Source organism: Monosiga brevicollis, genomic scaffold, assembly GCF_000002865.3.
Source record: "Monosiga brevicollis MX1 MONBRscaffold_5 genomic scaffold, whole genome shotgun sequence".
NCBI lineage: Eukaryota > Choanoflagellata > Craspedida > Salpingoecidae > Monosiga > Monosiga brevicollis.
In genome coordinates, this window is record NW_001865042.1 from 1,065,012 (window position 1) to 1,086,353 (window position 21,342).

General features: G+C 54.4%; 8 protein-coding genes across 8 annotated transcripts; 4 read left to right on the top strand and 4 right to left on the bottom strand.

Moving 5' to 3' along the window:
• Positions 1-126: 126 nt before the first annotated feature.
• On the top strand, positions 127-2,717 carry MONBRDRAFT_6793 (uncharacterized protein; the record flags this gene model as incomplete). Its single annotated transcript, XM_001744110.1, has 7 exons — positions 127-242; positions 331-618; positions 732-914; positions 991-1,090; positions 1,199-1,374; positions 1,520-1,703; positions 1,848-2,717. 7 exons carry the CDS (start codon positions 127-129, stop codon positions 2,715-2,717), a joined length of 1,917 nt encoding a protein of 638 aa, XP_001744162.1.
• Positions 2,718-3,605: 888 nt separating this feature from the next.
• Positions 3,606-4,708, top strand: MONBRDRAFT_6794 (uncharacterized protein; the record flags this gene model as incomplete). The annotated part of the gene is made up of 3 exons (XM_001744111.1): positions 3,606-3,617; positions 3,694-3,849; positions 3,935-4,708. 3 exons carry the CDS (start codon positions 3,606-3,608, stop codon positions 4,706-4,708), a joined length of 942 nt encoding a protein of 313 aa, XP_001744163.1.
• A 567-nt stretch (positions 4,709-5,275) lies between these two features.
• Positions 5,276-6,085, bottom strand: MONBRDRAFT_15576 (uncharacterized protein; the record flags this gene model as incomplete). The annotated part of the gene is made up of 5 exons (XM_001744300.1): positions 5,276-5,353; positions 5,478-5,609; positions 5,692-5,790; positions 5,899-5,962; positions 6,051-6,085. The coding sequence occupies 5 exons, from the start codon at positions 6,083-6,085 to the stop codon at positions 5,276-5,278; spliced, it is 408 nt and encodes a 135-aa protein (XP_001744352.1).
• Positions 6,086-7,273: 1,188 nt separating this feature from the next.
• MONBRDRAFT_6796 (uncharacterized protein) lies at positions 7,274-8,614 on the top strand (the record flags this gene model as incomplete). Its single annotated transcript, XM_001744112.1, has 1 exon — positions 7,274-8,614. The coding sequence occupies one exon, from the start codon at positions 7,274-7,276 to the stop codon at positions 8,612-8,614; it is 1,341 nt and encodes a 446-aa protein (XP_001744164.1).
• A 298-nt stretch (positions 8,615-8,912) lies between these two features.
• MONBRDRAFT_31718 (uncharacterized protein) lies at positions 8,913-10,189 on the bottom strand (the record flags this gene model as incomplete). Its single annotated transcript, XM_001744301.1, has 7 exons — positions 8,913-8,989; positions 9,099-9,197; positions 9,296-9,346; positions 9,431-9,508; positions 9,619-9,778; positions 9,951-10,004; positions 10,061-10,189. The coding sequence occupies 7 exons, from the start codon at positions 10,187-10,189 to the stop codon at positions 8,913-8,915; spliced, it is 648 nt and encodes a 215-aa protein (XP_001744353.1).
• Positions 10,190-10,538: 349 nt separating this feature from the next.
• Positions 10,539-13,020, bottom strand: MONBRDRAFT_20281 (uncharacterized protein). Its single transcript, XM_001744302.1, has 12 exons — positions 12,983-13,020; positions 12,616-12,776; positions 12,416-12,517; positions 12,225-12,298; positions 12,028-12,125; positions 11,795-11,918; positions 11,604-11,667; positions 11,352-11,524; positions 11,158-11,223; positions 11,037-11,078; positions 10,800-10,909; positions 10,539-10,722 (listed from the first exon to the last, which is right to left on the bottom strand). Exons 2-12 carry the CDS (start codon positions 12,767-12,769, stop codon positions 10,650-10,652), a joined length of 1,080 nt encoding a protein of 359 aa, XP_001744354.1. The 5' UTR covers positions 12,770-12,776; positions 12,983-13,020; the 3' UTR covers positions 10,539-10,649.
• Positions 13,021-14,592: 1,572 nt separating this feature from the next.
• On the top strand, positions 14,593-17,224 carry MONBRDRAFT_20283 (uncharacterized protein; the record flags this gene model as incomplete). Its single annotated transcript, XM_001744113.1, has 4 exons — positions 14,593-14,832; positions 14,932-15,195; positions 15,241-16,678; positions 16,836-17,224. Coding segments are annotated over exons 1-4 (2,196 nt in total), but the record flags the coding sequence as incomplete, so codon positions are not given.
• A 2,319-nt stretch (positions 17,225-19,543) lies between these two features.
• Positions 19,544-21,127, bottom strand: MONBRDRAFT_18290 (uncharacterized protein). The gene is made up of 7 exons (XM_001744303.1): positions 20,998-21,127; positions 20,763-20,890; positions 20,488-20,559; positions 20,273-20,379; positions 20,067-20,175; positions 19,808-19,945; positions 19,544-19,700 (listed from the first exon to the last, which is right to left on the bottom strand). The coding sequence occupies exons 2-7, from the start codon at positions 20,763-20,765 to the stop codon at positions 19,647-19,649; spliced, it is 483 nt and encodes a 160-aa protein (XP_001744355.1). The 5' UTR covers positions 20,766-20,890; positions 20,998-21,127; the 3' UTR covers positions 19,544-19,646.
• Positions 21,128-21,342: the final 215 nt, after the last annotated feature.

Sequence of the window (21,342 nt, forward strand, 5' to 3'; positions counted from 1 at the left end):
CGCCATCCTTTGAGATATCGTTTTGGAGGGGTGTTTATAGTTACGAGCATCGCTCTGCATGTGTGTCTCTCTCAACATTTTGTTCCTCTCTCTCTCTCTCTCTCTCTCTCACTTACGACCGGCGACATGTCTGACCGGGAAGACTCGGATGATGATGCCCGTCCCAGGCCTGTACCAGAGCAGGAGAGCGCCGCGGGCGACGCTCTGACCGGTGCAGGTGACGATGATCCTGAACCACCACGGTAAGGGTCAACCATTGCATTCACACGTCCTAGCGATCGCCCACACACACTCTCTCTCACTGTGCCCCCGCCACCCTTGTTTGAGCAGCAAAATCGTCAAGCCTGTCCTAGACATGAGCCTGGATGAATTGGCCTCTCACCAACGGCGCAAGCGCCGCGGTCATGATGATCGCCGCTCTCGTGCTGATCATCGACGCAACCGCAGCCAGCACGGCCAGGACCTGCGCAGCCAGCTGGGTGCTCGCTCGAAGCGCACCTTTGCTGATGCAAGTCAAGATTTGCGCACCCAGCTCTCCCTGAGCTCCGCTCGCACTCGTGCTTATCAATTTGATACACCCAACAACGTGGAGGTCAAAGACAGCGTAGTACCTGAACGGTCCGTCCTGCCCTCTGCAAATCCTCTTGCTCCACACGCAGCTTGCGTGTTCTCCGAGTGATCACCGGACCCATGCTGGCTGATGAATTACTTCAATGCCTCCTGGTTCACAGGGTGTTGCCCAACCTCAAGCTCGAGCTGGCGCGTCGTGATTGTTTGCAAGCAGCATTGACCCTGTTTGGCGAGCAATGCCAGGAGCGGCTGAACATCCTGCCCCCAAAGCATAATCTAGCCCGCTGGCTCTACCAACAGCTATCGGTACCATCGGGTCCCGAACAAGTGGATGCCCTTTTCCGGTGAGTTGCTGGCGCCTATTGACCAACGTGGATCCGTTCCCTCATCGTTGAGTCCCCCTGCTAATTATTCGTACAGATATCCAAAGTCGATGGCGAATAGCAAACCACTCCGTGATGAGATTGCTCGCGAGCTGCCATGTCGCATCCCCAACCGCGCCTACAAGCACTGGCCCACGGTGGGTGTGAACTCAAATTCTTGATTCGCGCTCCGTTGCCGCTCTTGGCATGACAGGCACAAGAACTGATGGAGCTTGCTGGCGTGGTGTGTGTGCCTTCCTGCACAGGGTCTCGCGGTGGTGGAGACATTCGTTACAACCGCACGCGACTGGTTGGCTCACATTGATGAGATGGCTGCTCAAAAGAAGAAGGCCATGACAAAGGCACCGGCAGATGCTGATGTGTCAGAGGACAGCGCTGCCGAAGGCAAGACCCCAGCTGCTGAGGTGGAGGAAACGAAAGCGTAAGTTGGCTGTTCACTGACCCGCTGCGTGCAGAAAAAGGCGCTGCCTCATCCCGTGTGACCACAATCACCCGCTCTCTTATCCCCCCCACCCCCGTCTCTCGACCAATGATATTGCCCAATGTCCTTTTTGTGTCTATGGCAGTGAGGAAGTTTTGGAGAGTGATGAGCACCTCGGTGAGACGATGCGTGCGTTGGAGCGGGCAGAGGTGTGGCTGCGCCTGCAGCGCCATTCGAGACTGCCGCCCAACTTTGAAGAGCTGCGCGAACTGCTGACCTTTTTGAGCACAGCCGGGAGCGAGGCGATCCGAGAAGCTGCTGACCCAGAGGTTCGTGCGCGCCGCCTCGTTGACGAACTTTCGCCCAGAGCCACCGTTTATGCCACCCTTTTTGAACAGTGCCCTGCCCTGCGGGTCTGACTCGGCCTTCCTCCGTTCTCATGTGCATCTGCGATTGGCTCGGATGCGTGACAGATTGAGGACATTCTCAAGAAGACCGAGGCATGCCTGGAGGATGCACTGGCCAAGTTGGCCGAGATTCGCGCCGAACCGGTGGATGAGGCCTTGGAGATAGAGTGTGAGATGAATGACGACAAGGTCGTGCTGCGCTGTCCGACTGTCGGCGCTGATTGCCTCGTGAGCATGAAGAGCGATCACTACCATCGCCTGGCCAAGTTGTACCGCACACACTGTGAGGCCTTTGATCCCGAGCGGCAGCACTTTCATCGCCTAGCCTTGTGTGTGGGGCTGCGGTACCAGACCATCCTCTTTGAGCCCTATGTCGATGGTGAGAACAGCATGCCGGCCGCCTTCAAGGCCTTTCTCACAAAGCAGCTGCATTGTTGCTTTGACTCCTTTGCCTCGCCTTTCAATGCCTACTACCGCAACTTTGCCAGCGCCGCGCCAGATCTGGACTCCTTTTTTGGGTCGGTGGGCTCCTTTTTTGACTTTACTCCTTCCCAGGGCTCCTTTGTGGCTTTCCCACCGTTTGTGGAGCTCGTGCTGGACCGCACCGCCGACCGTATCGAGGCACTGCTGAACGCAAGCTCTGACCCGTTGTCGTTTGTCGTGATGATGCCGGAGTGGCGCCTCTACAAGCTGCATGCTCTGGACGTGCTCGATCAGTCACCTCACCGCCGCGCTGACTTTCTCATCGAGGGTAACAAGCAGGCCATCCTTTCGGGCCAGAGCTGGTATGGCGACGTGGGCCAGCAGTGGAAACTCGCCCGCTTTGGCGACTATCGTGTCTACGTTCTGCAAAATGAGGCGGGCTTTGCGCAATGGGGTGCGGGCGTCGCTGCGCTCGAGGAGAACAAGCGCGCTTTTGGTGCTTCCGACGCCTAGATCCATGCCTTTGGACAAATTGAGGGTCATTTGGTGATGTGAAATTCCACTCGCTGATTGCACGTAATTGAAAATGCCTGGTGGCGAATAGCGACATCCTTCATATCAGCGAAAAAATGCGCCTTTGAAAATGCGTCTTGCGGCGCAAAATGTCGAACGGCCCATCGAAAACGGAGAAGTTGTAATTCACGTGATATCACTTTCTACTACCTTGCTTGGCTTTACGCCAGCACTTTTGGTACCTGCAAACATTTCCATTCCTTGGAGAATCCGGATATAATATAACCATGGTCAGAGCAATGATTTGACGCCTTTTGGTGCCGGGATCGATGCAATAACAACGTCATTATCATGAACAAGTGGCATCCACTGATAGACCAAGTGCAGTTACATCGGATGTTGTCAGACTCGACATTCCACACAAGCGGTCTCACTCCCAAGCGTGCCAAAAACAGTCCTGCGCATCTGAAGAAAAAAATTAAAGTTGTGCTTGCTTCTCTGAGAACAGTTTTGCATGCGAGCTGGAAGGGGTCGTTGTCTCTGACTCATCAAAGATAAAGCTGTAACTCGAGAACGTGAACGAAATGATAATGCTGGACTTGTATGGCAGTCGCGGTGGCAGCTTTTTGGCGCGTCACAGGAGTACCCCCGATCAAGTTCGGTGTTTTTGGAGGCTCCTCTAACGCGAGAAGGTAACATGTACACATTCGTTTTACGTGTTATGTCAACTTTGATAATAATAACAACATGCAAGTGTTCAGTGACGCCTTCAGAGACGGACTCTCGAACCAAAACACTTTCTTTGCTTTCTTTGCTGCTCGCAGATCGGCAGATCCGTGTTGATTCCAACGCACACTGAAACCCGAGTTTCGAAGTTGCACTGCCACAATGGACAACTCGGTGAGCATCGCAGAGATGATGCAGACTGTTTTTCTTATCGGGCCCTTTGCTCACATCACTTGATCAATTGCAACAGCTTTCCTTGGCGCGCAATCCCGAGGAGATTTCGAGTGACGGCGAAGATGAGCATCTGCAGCAAACGAACGAGGAGCCCCTCACAGGCAATGCCGCCGCTGCAGTCAAGGTCGATTTTTCAGACAAAGCCGCTGTCATAGCCGACATCGAAACGATTGTAAGCCGCTGGGGATTCAGCTCGAGCCGACTCACATTCTATACAGCAAATTCATTTAAATTGTTGTGCTGATTCTTGATCGCAGCGGTTGAGCGAACTTTTCGAGCAACTCAGCGTGGCGGAGGAAAAACCCGTCGGCCTTTTACAGGATGAAACTGCCTGGAAAAAAAGATCCACCCTATGGCAGATGAAATACGAAGATGCGCAAGCTCACGGCATCCTCCAAAAGGAACTATCTCACAAATCACAGGAACAGTTCTGCAGGAATTTGATGAGTTTATCTGAAAAACTCCTCGCCAGCTTGAGGCGCTCCGCTCATTTTGAGAACTATGACGCTCTTTTGAGGTTGGGCAAGGACCTTCTGACAAAATACGTGGCCAAGGAAAAGTTCAACGCTGCTCTGGTCCTTCTCTTTGCACCGCGATCAACGTTTAAATCACCTAAATCGATCAAGATTTGGCAAACGCAAGAGCACATGTTCTTGTATGATGCTGATCGCGAAAAGACATGCCTGTCGAGTCTTATTCCAGTGCTGCTCACCTCGGACAAAAATCTTCTGCTCCGGATCATCAATAAAGGCGTGTCAACCATGATGGAAACTAACTCACTGAACCTCGTTGCCAGAGACCTTTCGCGCTGGTTCGGTCTGTCAGACTCTAGCAAGGCAGTGCGATACTACCAGGCCACATTACTCGCTTACTTTTTGACTTCCACTGATATCGGCCGACGTATGAGTCAGCGCTGCAACTTGTCCTGGTTAGGTCTTGTCAATCTCGCCCTTGCCCACCGGCCTCACAGCAAGTGTTGGGTTTCGTACGTCCATCGGGTTGGGCCCCATAAGCCTCCATATGGACAATAGTGGTTTGAGGCAGTACGGAACAGTTTTGTGATGATGTCATGGCGTGATTGATGTGTGTCGCTGTTTGTCGCCGCTGGTCGATGTGGGCAATTGACACATGCCTGTCTGTCTACCTGTGAATCTGTGTTCTTATACTGTCTGGCTCGTGCTCGTTGGTCACAGGGGGCTCTTTAATGAATGGATCGCATGCGACAAAAAAACAAAACAAGAAACCAAACCTCATTTGGAAATACCCAAAAAAAACACGAAAAAAGAGCACAAAATTGAATCACACCTTGTAGATTATTGAAAGAACGGCGTGTTTGAAAGGTTAGCAAGATGACGGAGCGCACGTTTGCGATTTCACCGTTTGCACGGTGAATCAGACTTGAGGTTGTTGTCAATTTAAGTCAACCACCACCGATGCAAAACATACAACGACCGTCCATGTGGCAGGCTAGCAGCTAGCATTTTTCAGAAACAAGTGGCGTCTGGGGATTTATTATTATACACGGAAGCAGGCAACCAAGAGAGGGTACCGGCTAAGCAAGCAACGGTCGAACCCGACACTCGAGGCCAAGTCCGCGCTCATTCATCGTCCATAGATTCAATCTGTTCCGTGTTGCGGGCTTGAAAAAATGTGTACGAAAGGGTGATATCACGGACCTGACCATCACCCGGTCGGAGGCAGGGCAGGGGTGAGAGCATGCATCGCCATGCAGCGTGTGCATTTTGCAACGGTCACAAGCACGAACACCTTGTGCGCAAGTGCAGCGGTCCAGAAACGCACCTTGTACATGCTGGGGTCCTCTGCGAATTCGGGATCAATGTAGAAGAAGACGGGCATATCCACCTCCTCCCCGGGATTGAGTCGCTGCTCCTCAAAGCAAAAACATTGGATTTTGTTGAAATAGACGCCCGCCTATGCCCGACACAAAGCAAGAGGCAATCAGCGAGGCCTTCGCAACGGCAGGCTTACAGCGTGCCCGCTTCACACAACGTACGTCATAAGGGACAACGTTGTACGTGGAGATGCCGATGATAGGTTGATTGGTTGGATTTTTGGCGGTGAAAAACGCTAGCGCAGTTTCACCCGGAACCACCTGCCGAGTGAAGAAAATACACACCAGGGAAGGGATGAGCACGGCGAAGCATGAGAGCAAGCACATCAGCGCATGCATCAGATCCCCCAGACCACAGGGCAGACGCACCGTGACCTCCCGTTGCTGGGGTTTAAAGGACCACTGCATGGTGGCGCTCGTATCCGCATTGAATCTATCATGATACAAAACCGAGCGCATGTAGAGTTAGGAGGTACCCAGGCCAAGCAGGCGACGCAGGTGTGTTACTGCATGAAATGTACCGGATGCGAATCTCTCGCTCTTCGACTGGAACCATATCCTCTAGCTATAGAAGTAGGATTGCCAGTGGGAGAATGAATGGTTCGCGGACACTGGCCATTTAGGGGCGGAGGTGCGGGAAGGGTAGAGTCGGGCCCACGTACTTTGACTTTGCCTTCCGTATGCTTGTTCACCGTGCCACCATAACCTGTTGCCTACACAGCAACACCAGGTTAAATGAGAGCTGATGCCAGGTGGGGGCGGGGACTGGATACAGTCGTGGTGGGTGGGGGATCTTCGGCGGCATACCTGACAAAAGGCACGGTAGAGCGGCACCGCGCCATAAGCGCAGCCAAGGAAGAAGATGACGGCGCTGGCTGCATAAATGAGAGTGTCAGTGTTGTCAGCTGGAGTGCGGAGAGCCATGCCTCGCAGAGGAGGGCAAAGCACAGGGCGCAAGGGTCGCAAGCAAGATGCCGGCCGTGGCGCAAGGACATGCAACGTGCGCGCGGGAGCCATGCCCTGGGCAGTCCAGGACCGGGTACATGGTGCCATCCATCGCTGCAAGCCAAAACGCGCAGGCGTCGCGCGCTGCCAGAGCGTGGTCCAAGAAGACATGCTGCTGGCTATATCTACGCTGTTCGGGGGTGCACGGCAAGCCCACGGGCATCAATACGTCGTTGACAAACGGGCTTTCCCGTCGGCTTGAAGAGCAAGTCATATTCACAGCCAGCCAAATCCCATGCCTTACACAGGGAAGGACCAGACCACCACATCGACACGTCATGACCGTGACCAGAGCTCGCACCAGCCCCCAGCTCCCCATGCTCATCCCCATGCTCATCAAGGCCCGCCGTCGCCGCACTCAACACACGCTTGCATACCTTCCGCCACCACCGCCGCCGTCAAATCTGACATTCGAGACGAGATTTGTCAGATTGTCAGATGGATAATGTTTGATAACAAATGTCAGCAAAATGGATCTGCTCTTGAAAGCGAGACCCTCGTGTTCAGAGAGAGAGAGAGAGTGTGTGTGTGGTCATTTCCGTCACATCGCGGGGCGTTGCGGCGGTGTGGTGCTCGTTCATTGATCCGATTCGTGGCGGGGTCTGCCTCACGGCTACTACCCTGCTTCGGGGTCTCGCAGCCTGTCGAGCTGTACTTTCAGAACTTGTCCTGTCGTCGTTGCCATCCCTTCTGTCTTTGACTTGAAGTCTTTCCTTCCGATTGGCATCAGACCAGCGCTATGAGTATCCCCATCCTGGCGCTGACAACGGATGAGATTGCGCTGGCCAAGGCTTTTATCACAGCCGCCTCACATGGGGAGCTGGAGGTGATTCAACAGCTTGTCGAGTCGGGGCAGGTGGACATCAACATGCGCCGCCGTCGCGGCGATCAGACGGCCCTGCACGCGGCAGTGTTGGCTCGCAAGGTGCCCGTGGTCGAGTACCTCGTCAAGCGCGGTGCCAACTGCAACGAAATCAATGGCAAAGGCAAGACGCCATTTTGGCTCGGCTGTGCCGTGGCCCTGCCACAAGAAACGCTTGAGCTGATGCTTGACCATGGTGCCGATATTCTTCAATCCTGTGCTCGCACCGGCGATCTACCATTGCAAGGCGCCCGCGAGCAAACCTCCAACGCGGGTCTCTGCCGTTGGCTTCAGGGCTTGACGGACGAGGCCCTCGAGGCACGCGAGGCTTCTGGTGCTGGAGCAGCACGCCCAGGCTTCCAACGCTGCCCCCTCTGCTACTTTCAGTACCGTGTGCGCGGTCGCTGCTATTACTTTTATCAGGACATTGCCCAGGACACGCACCCATATGTGCAGCAGTATCGCCATCTCAAGGCTGCCGATGCCCTTGTGGCCAAGGCCGGCTACCATCGGCTGGGCAACAAAGCCCACTTACGCAAGGAAATTTCCGAGAGTCTCAGCATCTACAATGCGCTCACTGATCTTCTGCAGACTCGCTCCATAACCTGGTCTGATCTCTGCGTCATTGATCTCTGTGCGGGCTGTTCCTTGACCACCGTCATCATTGGCGAGGAACATCCGGAGACGCGTGTCTTGGCCATCGACCGCATGAGTGAGTATTTGGTTCCACACTTTCAAGACAACATGTCCTACCATCGGCACGACATTATGCACGACGATTTCCTCTCCGCCATGGCCGCGCAGTGCCAGGGTCGCAAGCATTGCGTTGTCATTGGCATGCATCTGTGTGGCACGCTTTCCGTGCGCGCCATCGACCTCGCCGTGGCCTTGCCCACCTGCCTGGGCCTCATCCTCTCGCCTTGTTGCATGCCAACGAAAAAGTCTGAACTCAACGTAACGCGTGAACAAGTCTTTGATAACGACACGGATCGCTACGCTTTTTGGTGCCGCTGGTTGACCGCCCGCATGACTGATGCCGGGTTTGTTGAACCACGGCTCTGGATTGACGAGCAAATTCTCTCTGATCGCAATGCGCTCATCTTGGGCACACGGCCAGCTCCCGTTGACGCGATACCAGAGGCTAACCGGTCACCATCACCACCTCTGCAGAACGAGGCCTCGTGCAGTGCCGCCGCTGCGCCAGTTGCGCCCGAGTAAAGGCAGGGGTACCGGTGTCCCGAGTGAGTGCAGCACAACGCAGCAAGGGCATCAACGAGTGCTTGGTTGTGTGCGTGCACGGCGGGCATTTGAACAGTGGCATTTGTGACGTTGACATGTAAATTCACAAAAAAACAACAACAACAACAAAACAGTTCATTGTTATCCTTCCTACCTACGGCAGCTCTCGCAACACCGCAAACACAAACTAAGGTTTGCGGCACAGACAGGCAACTACACACACCGCGCGCCACAAAGTTCCCAACGGGAAGAAAAGAAAGGGCATCTCTTGGGCATATCACGACAGAGCTTCGAGGCTCTGCTTGGCAGACTCCATGGCTCGCAAAAATTCGTAAAACTGTGGCAGGGTCAATTCTACACGCCAACGAGATGCACCCCGGTGAGACGCATGTTGAACAGGCTCAAATTGAGGAGGGCACCGTGGACTGGGCCCGTATCATGGCTTGAGGCTCCCACGACTGACCCATGTAAACGTCTTCGTTGCCTTGGCCCTTGTTCAGGGTGAGTTTCAGTTGAAGAAAGGTCTCGCCTGATGCCTCAAAGACAGAGCTCCCGGCCGTCACTGCGAGCAAGGACAGCACATTGAGATGTCAGGAGGAAGGGGAGGCGGAAGGCACTGGCAGCGTATTGCTAATTGCGGCGGTACCAAACGATGCGGACCTCCAAATTTCCACTGCATGTCCACCAGGTTGTGAATGGAGAACGTTTGGCCTGCCAGGCGCAGAGAAGGTTGTTGAGATTGAGAGGCAGGTGCGTCAAAGTAAGATGCGTGAGTGACGTCAAATATTGACCTACCGACGAGTGTCATGGAAAGCTCGGCGAGCTGTGCTTTGAATTGCTTGGCAATAAAGGTCGCCTTTCCTTTGCCATAGCCTACCGTCGCGAGCACCGGGGCGCGAGTGGGTTCCACACGAATGAAACGACGTGCTCACTTGTTTGCCACCAAAGCTGGGCCACCGGTGGAAAAAGCAATCAAAGCAAACCTAGAGCAGTCACGTCTTCGAACAGTTGTTTGGGGTTGAGACTGGCACGTTGAACAGCGCGGAAGAACATGAGCCAGGCCTTGACGAGCGTTTCAGCTTGCTTCTGAGGGAGGTCATGTTGTTGGCCCAAAGTAGTGATGGCCTTGACCATGCCGTCCACCTGCAAGAGGCAATCGAAGAGCATGTGAGAAGCAATGGGTACGCGGTGAATCGGTTAGAAGCGATGCTACGCATCGTAGCAGCAGCAGCAGCCGCAGCCGCAGGTCCCGGCTGGGTGTTCAAAGAGCTGAGACAGCCCTCGTTCTGGAGGAACGCTGGGCGGCGAAGCATACCGATTGCGGGGCGGTTAGGATCTGGAACACTAGCTCAATGAGGGCAGCAAAAGCCTAATGGTTCAGCGGCAGGTTGGGATGAAATGGCGCACGGATCAGGTTGTGTTCACGCCTTCGAGGGCAGGGGGCATGGCCGTGTGCGGAACTCGAGCCTGGCTTGCCTCATCAGGCAGTTGATCGGCACTGCGCAGTTCCTTCAGCCACTGCTCATCAGGCTTGCGGCCAAAGTGAAACGTCATGGTGGCAACGGTGCTTGCCAAGGAAAAACCACGTGTGCACTGCTTGGTGCACAAGATACTTCTCAGCCCCTCTTTTGAGGTCCAAAAGGTCCAGGGGCCACCGGTCGCAGGTCGTCGAGATTCTCGCTTGTGCAAACTACCCAAAAAGAAAGAAAAAAAAAAGTGTGTGTGTGTGTGTGTGTGTTGGGTTTGCTTGATCAAGATTCAGAAAAAAAAAAGGCACTAAAGCACTAAAGAACGAGAAAGGGAGGGTGTGCGTGGGTGCAGGGGAAATGGAGAGCAAGGAGAGAGCTTTGTTGGAAAGCCATGCGAGAATGTATCTGCCTTTTTCTGGGCTAGACAGGGTTGTCAACTGGAAACATCAATTTTGAATCAGTGTTCTGGCAAGCGACATTTATTCGAAAAGGGGGCAAGACGAGACGGCGACAGGTGTATCAAGATTTTGCGGAGAAAGAGATGCTTAGACTTCACCGCGCAAGATGCGATCAACCTCTCGTTGCGTCTTCTTTGCATTGCGTTGCGCAAAGTTCAAGCTGCAAGAGGTATATTTCATGCAGTGAGTCGGATTGAGGAACACAAGGCGAGCTGAGCACACGGTCGGCAAGCTCACCGGTTCTTGATGATACGGTCAACAATAATCTCGGTGGTGAGATCTGAGTGGCTCTCCACGTGCACAAAGATGCCGCGGTCAATGGCAACCTGATACGGATCAGCGCCCGACTGCAACCAGAATGCGCGTAAGCACAACGAAGAACAATGGAGCAGCGACCACGTGTATTGTGGTCAGGACGCAGCGCGCGTCACTCAAAAGGTTGGTGGGCGAAGAGAGAGGGTAGGGTGTTCTTACGGGCTTGAGCACGCCAGTGGAGCCATGGAACACTTTGGTAATCTATGCAAGATCAGCGTGCACGCTGTGGTCAGGGGACGAGCGTCACTTCAGCAAGCAACAAAGAAAAGAGCGACCTGACCTTGAAGTAGTCGAGCAGTTCCTCAGTGATGGCTTCAGGAGCACCAATAACAACGTCATCCACGTACTGCCAAGACGATGCACGAGCAGTCGTAAAGGTCAAAACAAGGCGATGGCGCGTGAATATCAAGCATCAGGTCGTGTGTTGTGAGATTTAGAGACTGCTTCACATGTGAGGCACACGGGTTCACGTACACGGCAAGCAAGGATGGAGAGGGTGCGCTCCTGGAGGTTCATGATGGGGTAGTTGGAGCCGTGGTTGCGGTTGACGGTGCGATCGGTGTGAAGGCCGACAATCAGGTAGTCACACTGTTGCCGGGCAGCCTCGAGAGCGGCCACGTGGCCCGTGTGCAAGAGATCAAAGGCGCCTGAGTAATGGGGTGAGCCAGCGTGAGGAACAGGGCGGAGTGTTCAGGCCAGCGCTGTGCGCAAAGGAGGTGGACGGACCGGGCATGTAGCCAATGACGTCCGTGTCCTTGGGTTCGCGTTGAGTGGAGAATTGGACAATGCGCTGGCGATGAGGGGAGGAGCGACGGGACGAGCCGGATGGAATGCAGATCGGTGAGGGCGGAGAAAAACGGGTTGCAGAGGAGGAGGAGGAGGAGGAGGAGGAGGGGGTTGTGGTGGCGAGGAGGCACCTTGCTGTTGGCCAGCAGCTGGGAGGTGCCAGTGTAGGGGCTATCACTGGCTGAGAGCTTGCTGGTGGAGAGCTTGGCGTCACCATCGTCTTGTTGGTGGTGGGTGCGAGTCATCAGCAGCATGCTACGGCACGAGAGAGTCCATGATGTATAACGGGCTGCTTCATGAGGGTGTGGTGTGGACGTTGCGGTTCCACAAGGCATGTGTTGTGTAGAAAATTTATGAGGCTTACCGGCCGACAATGTCGGTCGTCGAGACACCTTGAGTGCGCTGGTACTCTTTGTAGCGACCAGACTTTTTGGCAATGTGGTAGGCATCTTCGCCATCGGCCTGGGTAGTGATTGCGGGCGCCGTGTAAAGTCGTGTGAGGGGTGAGTTGGAAGCTGTGGCCTTGGCTGGCGACGAGGACGCGGCGAGAAGGGGACTCACGTTGGTGGTAATGTCATCACCGTGCACGACAAAGTCACAGTTGTTCTGTTCCAGGAAGTCGAGGTTGAAGGTGTCTGTAGTTGAGGGATGGGGTGGGGTGAGGTGGGCCTTTGCGAGTCATGGAGGGAGGTTCGCGGTTGGTTGGCAGCGGGCGGGGCAATGTCCATGGGTCATGATCAGGACTGGCGTACATGGGGCGTCAGTGACGACTTCGTCGACCCATTTGACGGCTTTGACAAGCTTGTAACGCTCTTCTTGGGTCAAGACTGGAGGACCCTTGTTCTTCTCAATGTCTATGACCGCCAGCGGGCAGCAGGTCAAGGTACGGGCAGCCAGAGGACAGCGCGGGCAGCGCAGGCCGTGCGGACAGTGGGCCAGGGTGGTGGGGTACCTTCGTCATTGTGAATGCCGACGACGAGGATGTCACCGAGGGCCTTGGCTTGGCGGAGAGCATTGGCATGACCAAAGTGCATGAGGTCGAAGCAACCATCGGCATACACCCGGGTGGGCTGTCGCTTGGCTGCCTTGGGGCTGGCTTCGGCCATGGCTATGCTGTGTGATTGGCACGAGGACAAGCCGTCACCAGGTAGCGTCAGCACAAGGACGAAGAAGGAGAGGAAGGAGGAGAAGGAGGGAGGAGGCAGCAGCAGGAGGAGGAGGCAGCAGCAGAAGAAGAAATGATCAGAAAACTGTCACGGAGAAAAATTTGGGATTGTAGGCAGTGCCGTGCTGATGCTTGACTAGGAGCGATTCTGCACCTTGTTGATGGATACGGGGGGGGGGGCTTCCAAGAGGAAATGTGGCAAGAACGAAAAGGTTGTAGCAGATCGGCAGAGCGCAAAAACTGGCACCCCCGAGCGAGATGTCACAAGAGCGCGCGGGAGATGATCATCATCAGCACTTGCAACGCTTACATCTCTCTCTCTCTCTCTCTCTCTCTCTCTCTCTCTCTCTCTCTCTCTCTCTCTCTCTCTCTCTCTCTCTCTCTCTCTCTCTCTCTCTCTTGCATGTGGGTTTTTGTTTGGTGTTTTGCTGGAGGGGCTGGTGTGGGTGCGGCAAGGGGGAAGCCAGCTTAAATCCGTGTGTGGGTGTGGGGTGCTTGGGATGGCGCAAGACCGTACACGTCAACACCAGCGTACACGTACAGAGTCATTTTTGATTATACCCCACCAAAATATAAAAGAAATATCAGCATGGAACAGGTGGTGAGAACGTGTGTTGTACCGGGAGAGGTACATCACGTTGTCAGAGCGTGTCTAACGCAGTCAAGCAGCCAACCAGTCGTCATGCAGTCAAGCAGGAGTAGCAGTAGCGGCTTTGCCTCTCAGCAACTGCCTTTGTGATGCTATGCCGGCTTGCAAGCCTTGATTCCTGCCTGGTCTGGTCCACCCGCTTACATTTGGTAACCGCAGTTGACTTTGCTCTATTGATGGGTGTACACAAAAGAACACCACACATATCCGCCCACTTTTCTTCTTCTCTGCCTCTCTTGTCTCCGTCGCTCTACCAGCCCTCTCTCTGCATTTGGCTCCATATCTCCGTATCCCGGGTGGATCCCACACACGCCATCTCTGCCTCCCTGCCTCATTCTCACTCCCCCTCTGCCCGGCTCTGACCATCAAGTGACGACGCGCAAAAGTGGGATTTTGATTTTTGTCTTCAACACCAGGTGTGTGCGGCTCTCCGCCGGCTCCCTCTCTGCTCAGCTCCTGGGTCTTTGCTCCCGGCGGCCGCTGTGCCGGCTTGTTTGAGGCTCTTCTTTGGTTCGGTGGTGGTCGTCTTCATGTTGCCAGCAGCTTGTTGGTCCGGGCGCACACATTGGAATGCATGCACAGAATCAGACGCAGATAGCCCTCTCCCGCCTCCTTCCCCCCTTTTCCGTCAACGATCCCGGCTTCTTGGTTGCCATCTGCTTCATCCGCCCCTCGCTCGGTCCCATCATCCATCCGCCTGACATTGCTTCAACAAGGCACAGCCTAGCTCATTTCTCATTGCGCCGCCTCTCCTTGGCTCTCGCCCGATTATCCATCCATTCACCCCTTTTCTGTTCTCCGCTCAGCCTGCGCGCTGAGCAAGAGTTGTGCACCGGCCCAAGCACCTTCAAAGCCACTCGAAAAACAAACAACAACAACAACATATGCGTGCCCACACCCATGTACAGCCAGTTGCAAAGCGGGCATGCTTGTTTGGTGCTGCTTGTTCATGTAGTCCGCCCCCTTCTCGTCTGGATCTTGGTGGTGGTGGTGGTAGTGGCTTTTTTTTTTGTCCTTTCACCTAATGAGCCTACCAGTTACATCACTTACTCATCGGCCCCCTCCTCCTCCCTTTTTTTTCGTATTTTTGTGGTTTTAGTAGCCAAGTATCTCAGGTGCACAGCCGAGTGCCCCGAGCAAAAGTGCCCCGAGCAAACGAGCGGCACTGTTGGCTGAAAGGTCTCGCCCGGGGAGGCGGATAGTACCACAAGCCCTCTCTCCCCGTCCACCGTTTGTACGACACCACCGTCATGTCTGGCTTTGAGCAAACACACGATCTGGCCTCGTCCGAGAGCCTGGACGAAACCCGTCTTAGCAATGCCCTCGAGGCTCGCTATGGTGCAGATATGATCTACGTAAGCAACCCCCGGCCCACCTCAACCCCGGCGCTCGCCCGCCAATGCCACTCGGCCTCACAATCTGATCTCCTCGCCCATGTTTGGTGCATTCGTTAGACGTATGTGGGTGACATCCTCGTGGCCGTCAACCCGTACCGCATGTTGCCCCTCTATACCCCGGCCGTGCAGCGCAAGTACATGAACATGCTGCAGCGCTCAGCACAGCCACCCCATCTCTACGCCATTGCCGATGCTGCCTACAATCAGATGTCTCGCAATGCTACGCCTCAGGTGGCAGTCATCTCCGGCGAGTCGGGTGCTGGCAAGACCGAGTCCACCAAGCACTTCATTCGCCAAATCATGGAGGTCAGCAGCCGTGGCGTCGGTGCCGGTGCCGGCGACGAGGACGATGGTGGTGAACGCAAGCGTCACCCCATCGAAGCCAAGATTATGGCGTGCAACCCGGTTCTTGAAGCCTTTGGCAATGCCCAGACCGTCATGAACGACAACTCTTCACGCTTCGGCAAGTTTGTGGAGCTCAAGTTTAACAACTTGGGTCAGGTCTTTGGTGCCTCCATGTCACATTATCTCCTTGAGAAGGCCCGCGTTGTGAGCCAGGGGACCGGCGAACGCAACTTCCACATCTTTGAGCTTCTTCTTGAAGGCACCAGCAACAACCTTGGCCGCTACCACCTCGACGGCTACGACAACTTCCGCTACTTGGCCTCGCGGGACGAGGACAAGGCCCGGCTGGCCCAGGAATGGAAGGAAGTCCAGGATGCCTTCCCTGGTATCGGTTTCACCACCGACGATCTCGAGTGCGTCAACAAGATTATTGCCGCCATCCTGCTCCTCGGTCAGCTTGAATTCAAGGAGGGAGGAAATGGCGAAGACGCCGAAATTGTAGACCCCAAGCCTTTGAACCACGCCGCCGAGCTGCTCGGCGTCTCTGCCGAAAAGCTGCGTGTCGGCTTCATGACCAACAAGCTCGTCCTCGGTAGTGAAACAATCTACAAGCCCCTCAATGTCCAAAAGAGCTCCGAGTCTCGCGACGCCGTGAGCAAGGCGGTGTATGACCGCATGTTCGAGTGGCTCGTCACCAAAATCGACATGATGCTTTGCCCTGCCGAAGCCCGCCTCGAGGATACCTACACCATTGGTATCCTTGATATTTTCGGTTTTGAGGACTTTAAGAACAACGGTTTTGATCAGATCTGCATCAATCTGGCCAACGAGTCCCTTCACAAGTTCTTCAACACGCATATCTTCGCGTCTGAGCTCGAGGAGTATGCGGCCGAAGGCATCGATGGAGCATCGGTTCTCTTCACCGACAACGGCGAGATTCTCAACCTCTTTTTTGATCGCCCCGACGGCCTCTTTGCCGTGCTTGATGAGGAGACCAACTTTCCCTCTGCCACAGACAAAACGCTCATGACCAAGCTGGAGCAACAGATGGAACGTCACACCCCCTTTGAAATGAACAAGGGCGGCTACGCCTTTGCCATTCAGCACTACGCCGGTCCCATCACCTACCAAGGCACAGGTCTCCTCGATAAGAACAAGGACCCCCTGCCCAACCGCATGTCCGAAAGCATGACCGACGCCTCCAACCCCCTGGCGCAACTTCTCTTCAAGCCCGACTTTGTCAAGCGCACTCGCGGCGACGCAGCTGGTGGTGACATTGACGGTGCCAAGTCCAAAAAGGGCAAGGGCAAGGGCAAGCAGGGACCCAAAAAGGGCATCAACACCGTCAGCACGGGCTTCCGCATCTCCCTCGAGAAGCTGATGGAGCGGATGAACCGTTGCAAGCCCCACTTTGTCCGCTGCATCAAGCCCAATCTGGCCAAGGCCCCTGGTCGCTTCGGTTCGTGTCCTGACGCTCGCTTGTTTTGTTCTGCTCTCGCCCCTGCCGACTGGGATGGCCTGCTATGCACCCTGGCCAACGCACAACGCTTTGTCCTTCCTTGCTGGGTTTGCTTACACCGCTTGCATCTTTGTTTGTTGCCAATGGTTGTGTGCAGAATCGGCCATGGTCATGAAGCAGCTCAAGTACACCGGTATGCTGCAGACGATTGAGATTCGCAAAGACGGTTACCCGAACCGCCCCTCCTTCAAGCAATTCATTGACACGTATCGTGGTGCTGTTTTCGACTTTACCAAGCCGATGGACTACACGTCCGCCAACTGCACTCGTATTCTGCAAAAGGCAGAGGAAAAGCAACGCGAGGTGGCCGCTGCCAACAAGCTCACCGGCAAAACGGCGCATTTGGATAAATGGATCGTGGCCAAGACCAAAGTCTTCCTCAAGTACTGGCACCAGGATATCCTGGACAACTTTTACCGGCCCATGGACGCGGCCGCAGTGCGCATCCAGGCATGGACTCGACGCTACCTTGCGCAACTGCGCTTCTACCCCATTGTCATGGAGTATCGCAAGCGTTTGGCGGCAACAGACGACTTCTTCCGTGCCGTGCGCGTGGGTGGCGAGAACACGTTTACTGCCCAGAACAACCTTATTGACGAGGAAACACGTCGTGGCCCCGAGGATCTGGGCATCGTGCAGAAGATGACGGCCAAGGAGGAGGCCAAGGCCAAGAAGGCCATGAACAAGGAGGCCAAGGCTGCCGTCACGACGGACGCCAAGGCCAACCAGAAGAACGCCAAGAAGGCCCAGGTCGAGTTGGCCAAGCACCAGCAGGCGGCTCTCAAGTGGTGGTCCAAGTTCGAACACCGCCGCAACGTTCACCAGAACGACAAGGGCCAAATCTACCCCTGGTTCCACGGACTCATCTCGCGTGCCGATGCAGAAAATTTCTTGCGCGACGAGGATCCTGGTACTTTCCTGGTGCGCGTGTCGGAGCGTGCCAACGGTTATGGCCTCTCGTTCAAGTACAATAAACGCTCGCGCCACTACAAGATCTCGCTCTCGCCAGCCGGTGGCTACAAGGTGGTGGGCAGCTCGGAAGATTTCCCAACCCTCGCCGAATTGGTCGAGTACTTTGGCAGCAACCCGCTCTCAGCTGATGGTGACAAGCTGGGTGACCCCTTGCTTCTGGATCACGACCTCAACCTCGGCATTGGCAATTCCAATGCCGAGGGTAGCGACAAGAAGCCCAAGCAGAATTACGAAGAATTTACTCCCCGCGGCGCGCCCGCCAACAATTCTCCCCTCCTGCCCGAGGAATACCTGCGCACACCCGACAAGCCACCATCCTACATTCGTGGCAAGCTGTCTCGCGAGCAAACAGAGGATGAGTTGCGCAAGATGGGTGACGATGGCCACTTTGTGGTTCGTCTCAAGTCGCAAAAGGACAACCAGATCGTCTATGCCCTGTCCTATAGCGCAGAAGGCGTGTTTTACCACCATCTTCTGATGCGAGCCAAGGGACGTCCCTTCACCCTCAATGACCGTAAGTTTTTGCCCCCGTTCTGCTTTCATACCCCTCTTTGATACTTCTCCTCTCCTTCTCTTTATCTTTTGATCGTTTCTCCTCTCCTTCTCTTTATCATGTGGCCTGTTCACACGCCCATTGACGCTCCAAGCTTGCATCCTTGTAAAATGGAGTCACACGTGCTAGTCTCCTTCTCTTTTCTCACTCGGTCCACAATTGCCCCGCTTGCGTGCTTTTCTTTTTTTAGGCAACCTGCGGGTTGACTATCTGGAAGATGCGATTGAGAAGTTTCAGGATCGCGTCTATCCTGGTCTTGCTACGCGATTGCAGCGCTCCTTTGGAGTGGGTGGCATCAGCAAGTTTGCTCGCCCGTCGGTGCACGCCAAAGCTTACGGTGCCGCAGCTGCCGGCAAGAACAGGAATCCCAAGAACAAGAAGAAAAAGGGTGGAGCTAGCAAGCCCAAGGCCCAAAAGTTTACTCTTGATTAATGCGTGCGCTCCGTCGCCATTCCTGGTGTCGTTGAGCGCGCCAATCGGCTGGCGTTTACCCGAGTTGCGTGTTGGCCCTGATTGCTGGATGATTTCGGCCACGCCGAGGCCCATCGGGCAGGTTGGCAGTACCTATCATGCAACATGTCCTTGCTGCTGACGACCTTTGGCGTGTTGTTTCAAGCGAATGTTGTCATGTTACGCACCGCTGCTTTTACCCTTTCCGGCCTGGTTTCCATTTTTTTTTCTTCTTGACCCATCCCAGGGTCAAAATTAGTAGTCGTTTCTTTTCCTTAAATGTATGCCTGTCCTTCCTCTTTTCGCCCGTGAGCGGCCTGGCCTGTTTTAACCCGTTTGTGTCGGGGGTTTGTCTTTGTGCGGTTTTTTCTCGCTCTTTCGTTTCATTCAGGATAGACAAGGGTGACTTGCTTGTTTGCATTTGGTTTTTTTTTCTGCTTTGTTCTTCAGCGACCCCTTTTTGATTCATGATTTCAATCTGGTACTGAGCAGTGTTGCGATCACGCTCGCCCACCATAGGGCTTTGCGGTTCGTGATTGCAGCCATGTCGGCCAATGCTTGTTGAATTTTCTGTTTCACATGTCAATTTATTCCTTTTTCGTTGTTCTCTGCGCTGTCTTGTCGACATCATTCCTTTCTCTCTTTACCTGCTGGCATGTCTCGTACACGAAGCCTTGTTGTTATAAGCTGAACGACTGGCGCTCGTGGCTAATTGCAAATTTGAATGCGCGTCGTCCCCTCAGCTTTACCAGAGTCACGGCATGCGTCTTTTGGCTGTGTTGCAGGTGGGCCAGGCTAGCAGGTTGCGACTTTACCAAAGATTAACGACGTGCGGCCACGTTAGATTGTTGGGCAAAACTTGGAGAAGGGACAGCACAAAGAACATGAGAGGAACAACACGCAACAGCAAGGAACACAAATGTGTCAGCGAATCTAGGGCGCCAGATTGAGGATTTCTTCCATGGAGACCTTGGCACTCTCCGTCTCCTATTGCGACAAGGGGCGACGACGTTGGACGAGGGTGAGATGCGAGGCAGGCAGGCGCAGTTGCTGGTTTGCGAGGCCCGGGAAAGGAAGAGGTAGGAAGGCCGTACTTCTTGTAAGAGGTCTTGAGCCGTGATGGCCTTGAGAATATGCTTTTTGCTGGTCTCTTGCATCTCCCCACCGATCAGGAGCTCGTCCAGCATGTAGTAGGCTTTCTCGTAGTTAAAGATGATATCAAGCTCACACACCTGCCAAGGGGGGGGCGAGGGGCAACGTTATCGTGATTGCAGTCGAGGCTACAGGCAAGCGTGTCTCGGGATTGGAGGCAGGTGGATTGAAATTGAGGGGTCGAATCAAGGGGCCACCTACGCTGCCGAAATACTTGTCGAGAAGCTCTACGTAGCGATGAATGATTTCCAAGGTGATGAGCTCGTTGTCATCTGGAGACACGGCAAAGGCAAAGTAGAGACTGGCATAGCTGTAGTAGCAGCAAGAGGCGAGGGCGTGAGCAAGGTTCGTTGGCCCAGGCGGGCATCGGAAGGGTCAAAACGATTGGGCGCTGGCAGGTGACGGACCGTTTGTAGATGACCTTGACATTCTTCCACTCGATCAGATTACACATTTTGGGTTTGCGGGCCAGGATCATGGTGATCAGCTCGCGCGTTGATTTTTTGCGCTCTTTCTGCTCGAGCAATCAACATATGGATGAGGAACGATGTGAAGAGAACCAAGCACCAGGGCACCTCGCTCGTTGTGGATAGAGATGGGATCGCGCTGGCCTGAGTCATACCTGACGTGCGGCTTCATACCACTTTTGGAGGCGCAGCTTGCCTTGGCGGCTGAACATCAGAACAAAATGAATCTGCACATGGGTGTATGGGGGCATTGAGAAATAATCGAGAAGGGACAGCAGGGCGATTGCCATGGTTTGCCAGTGAGGCGTGTGTGTGTGTGTGTGTGTGTGTGTGTGATTGTTCGCGTCGAAGTTGGCATGACGGCTGGGGTGTGTGGCCTTCCGATAACCAGCACAGACAAGCGTCCTCTCCTCAGGAGCGTTAGACTCACCATACCAACGGTTAACCTTGAATTCAGGAGGCCAGATTGTGGTTGGTTGTGGGACACTGAAGAGGGGTGCTGAGGAGCCCGGGGAGCTGCCCCCGAGGTGAAAAAGCGGGCTGCTGCGTAAGCGACGACTGTGGAGCAAAGGAGAAGAAGAAGAGAGAGAGAGAGAGAGTAAGTGAGTGGCAAGATGACTGGCGTGTGCAAATGTGTCAGGGTAAACCGTTCCCTAGTATCATACCCAAACCAGAACAAGAAGGACAGTGGCAGCGGTCGAGTACACACCAGCCGGCCAGCGAGTCGCAGGGGCGGGAAAATCGATTTCTCGCTCTTCTCCTCTCTCTCGATTCTTTGTTGTTGTTGTTCGAGATAAGAAAGCAGAGAGAGAAAATGGTGTCAACTATTGTTGTCAACAATACAAGCCAGCTACCATTTGGTAGCACAAAGAGAGAGAGAGACAAGAGAACTGTTAATATCAGAATCACCCTCTTTTCTGAAGTATGAGATTCAGCGCCAATTTATCTCTCTCTCTCTCGTTCTTGCTCCGTCTCGTTCTCTCTCTCTCTCTCTCTCTCTCTCTCTCTCT

Bases quoted from the DNA above. Each gene is read 5' to 3' on its own strand.
- MONBRDRAFT_20281 (XM_001744302.1), bottom strand. From the start codon at position 12,769: ATGGCCGAAGCCAGCCCCAAGGCAGCCAAGCGACAGCCCACCCGGGTG. The intron at 12,126-12,224 runs GTGAGTCCCCTT...ATCACTACCCAG, and splicing joins GTGATGACATTACCACCAAC to GCCGATGGCGAAGATGCCTA. The intron at 11,224-11,351 runs GTACGTGAACCC...TCGTCTTGGCAG, and splicing joins TCTCCATCCTTGCTTGCCGT to TACGTGGATGACGTTGTTAT.
- MONBRDRAFT_18290 (XM_001744303.1), bottom strand. The intron at 20,380-20,487 runs GTATGACTCAGG...TTGCTCGAGCAG, and splicing joins GGTATGAAGCCGCACGTCAG to AAAGAGCGCAAAAAATCAAC. The intron at 20,176-20,272 runs GTCCGTCACCTG...CTGCTACTACAG, and splicing joins GTCAAGGTCATCTACAAACG to CTATGCCAGTCTCTACTTTG.